The sequence below is a fragment of the Capsicum annuum genome, unplaced genomic scaffold (assembly GCF_002878395.1).
Source record: "Capsicum annuum cultivar UCD-10X-F1 unplaced genomic scaffold, UCD10Xv1.1 ctg36235, whole genome shotgun sequence".
NCBI classification, from domain to species: domain Eukaryota; kingdom Viridiplantae; phylum Streptophyta; class Magnoliopsida; order Solanales; family Solanaceae; genus Capsicum; species Capsicum annuum.
Window position 1 is genome coordinate 1 of NW_025843209.1, and position 2,746 is coordinate 2,746.

Sequence of the window (2,746 nt, forward strand, 5' to 3'; positions counted from 1 at the left end):
AAAATCTCTGCCAGTCATGTCATGTACTAGCTCAACGAATGTCTTCCTCATGGTTTTGACTATATTCGACGGATGGTTTCTAAAACTCATGATCATTGTTGGAGGATTTCTTCAAGTAGTTCTATCATAGCCAAAAATTTAGTCTACCCAGGGTTTGTTACAGTTGGTGGCTTCCAAAGCTTTAACCTCTGGTGCTGGGGAATTTGGAAGATGTTCCGGCATTTGGTGGAAATTTTGAGGTCTACCTCAAAATTTCTGCCCCAGTTTAAAGTTGTTTGAGATGATACCAATCCGAGTGGATCTGAAGTCTTTTCTGACCTTCATTCTTTTTGTTGGATGTCGATCTTCTCTTGTGAATTTTCGAGATTCCTTCTCGAAAATTCTGCCCCAGTTTTCGTTTTCTGGGGTTATATGACCGAGCCGTTGGGGCACCAACGTATCCCATTGAAGCAGGAATCAGGTCAAACGTAGTTCAGCCCTACGCTAGGGATATACAAAAGAAATTAATGGGTTGATCGAAGCCGACATAGGCCGCCTACGTATCCCTTTCTCGTGAATTCAGGTCATCACGTAGTTCATACATAAAAAGAAAGGATAAATTTCTCTAAAGGGTTGAATGAAGCCGACATAGGCCACCTACGTATCCCTTTCTTGGGAATTCAGGTCAAACGTAGTTCGTAAATAAAAAAAGGATAGGTTTTCCTAAGGGGTTGACCGAAGCCGACATAGGCCTCCTACGTATCCCATTCTTGGGAATTCAGGTCAAACGTAGTTTGTACATAAAAAAAGGATAAGTTTCCCTAAGTGGTTGACCAAAGCCGACATAGGCCGCCTACGTATCCCATTCTTGGGAATTCAGGTCAAATGTAGTTTGTACATAAAAAGAAAAGGATTATAGGCATTTACACACTAGCAAACAATATTACTACAAAGGTGATTACAAGTAAACTAAGAAAACACCAAAACTAGAACATCATTCAAACATAATATCTCTTTACCGCATTAGAATTGATTGGTTTGGTCCACTCTGTGCCGTCCATCTCAGACAAAATCAGAGCTCCTCCAAATAGTACCTTGCGAACTATGTATGGCCCTTGCCAGTTTTGAGCGAATTTGCCTTTTTAATCCTCTTGGTGAGGGAATATTCACTTGAGAACCAGTTGCCCCACTTCAAATGTTCGAGCTCTCACCTTCTTGTTAAAACCATGAACCATCCTGTGTTGATACAGCTGACCATGTCATACAGCGACCATTCTCTTCTCATCAATCAACATGAGTTGCTCATGGCGAGCGCGGACCCAATCTTCGTTACTCATCCCAGCTTCCTGAATAATCCTTAGAGAAGGTATTTCAACTTCAGCAGGTATCACAGCTTCATTCCCATAGACAAGTAAATAAGGGGTCGCCCCGGTGGAAGTTTGAACTGTTGTGCGATACCCTAGAAAAGCGTAAGGTAACATATCATGCCTTGATCTATCATTTTCGGCCATCTTTCTCAAGATCTTCTTGATATTATTGTTGGCCTCTTCCACAGCTCCATTCATTTGGAGACGATATGCAGTCGAGTTGTGATGCACAATCTTGAACTGATCACAAATTTCTTTCATCAACTGACTATTCAAGTTTTCCCCATTATCAGTAATGATCACTTCCGGTACTCCTAACCGGCAAATCAAGTTATTCCTGACGAAATCCGCAACCACTTTCTTAGTGACAGCTCTGTACGAAGCCGCTTCAACCCACTTAGTGAAATAATCGATGGCGACTAAAATAAATCTATGTCCATTTGATGCCGATGGCTCTATTGGTTCGATAACATCCATGCCCCAAGCTATGAAGGTCCAAGGTGAACTCATTGCATGAAGCTCATGTGGAGGCATTCGAATCAAATCTCCGTGTATCTGACATTTTGGACATTTTTGTACATACTTTCTACAATCATTTTCCATAGTCATCCAAAAGTAACCGATTCTCAGGATCTTTCTGGCAAGGACAAACCTATTCATGTGGGCCCCAAAAACTCCAGCGTGTACGCCTTTTATCAATTTATTGTCTTCTGCAGCATCGACGATCTTAGGAATCCAAAATCAGGAGTCCTCCTAAAAAGAATTTCCCCACTCAGAAAGTAATTCTTTGCCGAACGTCGGATTGTCTTCTTTTGGTTGTTACTAGCCTCTTCAGGATATATTCCAGATCCCAAATACCTCTTAGTGTCAGAGTACCAGGGCTTTCCATCAAGCTCCTTTTCCACGTGTATGCAATACGTGGGTTGCTCTTTCAAGCTTATTTCCAAAAGATCAATGTAAATCTGATCCGGGTGCTGAATCATGGAAGATATTGTGGCCAAAGCGTTAGCAAACTCATTTTGTATCCGTGGGATATGTCTAAAATCAACATCCTTGAATCTTTGACATAATTCATGCACCAGCTCTACATAAGGAGTAATCTTGGGATTTTTTACCGCCCATTCCCCCCGTACTTGGTGAATCAACAAATCTGAATCTCCGATGACTAATAATTCACGAACACCTATATCAAGTGCCAATCTAAGATGCAGGATGCAAGCCTCATATTCAGCCATGTTATTGGTGTATGGGAAACGTAACTTAGTAGTCACTGGATAATGCTGGCCCATTTCTAACACCAAAATTGCTCAGATTCCTAAACCTTTGAAGTTGACTGCCCCATCAAAAAATAGCCTCCATCAAGGGTAAATCTCTGTAATATCTTCTCCTACGAACAAGAC

General features: G+C 41.4%; 1 protein-coding gene across 1 annotated transcript; it reads right to left on the reverse strand.

The window, feature by feature from the left end:
- Positions 1–1,244: 1,244 nt before the first annotated feature.
- On the reverse strand, positions 1,245–1,880 carry LOC124891491 (uncharacterized protein K02A2.6-like; the record flags this gene model as incomplete). The annotated part of the gene is made up of 2 exons (XM_047403221.1): positions 1,371–1,880; positions 1,245–1,325 (listed from the first exon to the last, which is right to left on the reverse strand). Coding segments are annotated over exons 1-2 (591 nt in total), but the record flags the coding sequence as incomplete, so codon positions are not given.
- Between the last annotated feature and the right edge of the window lie 866 nt (positions 1,881–2,746).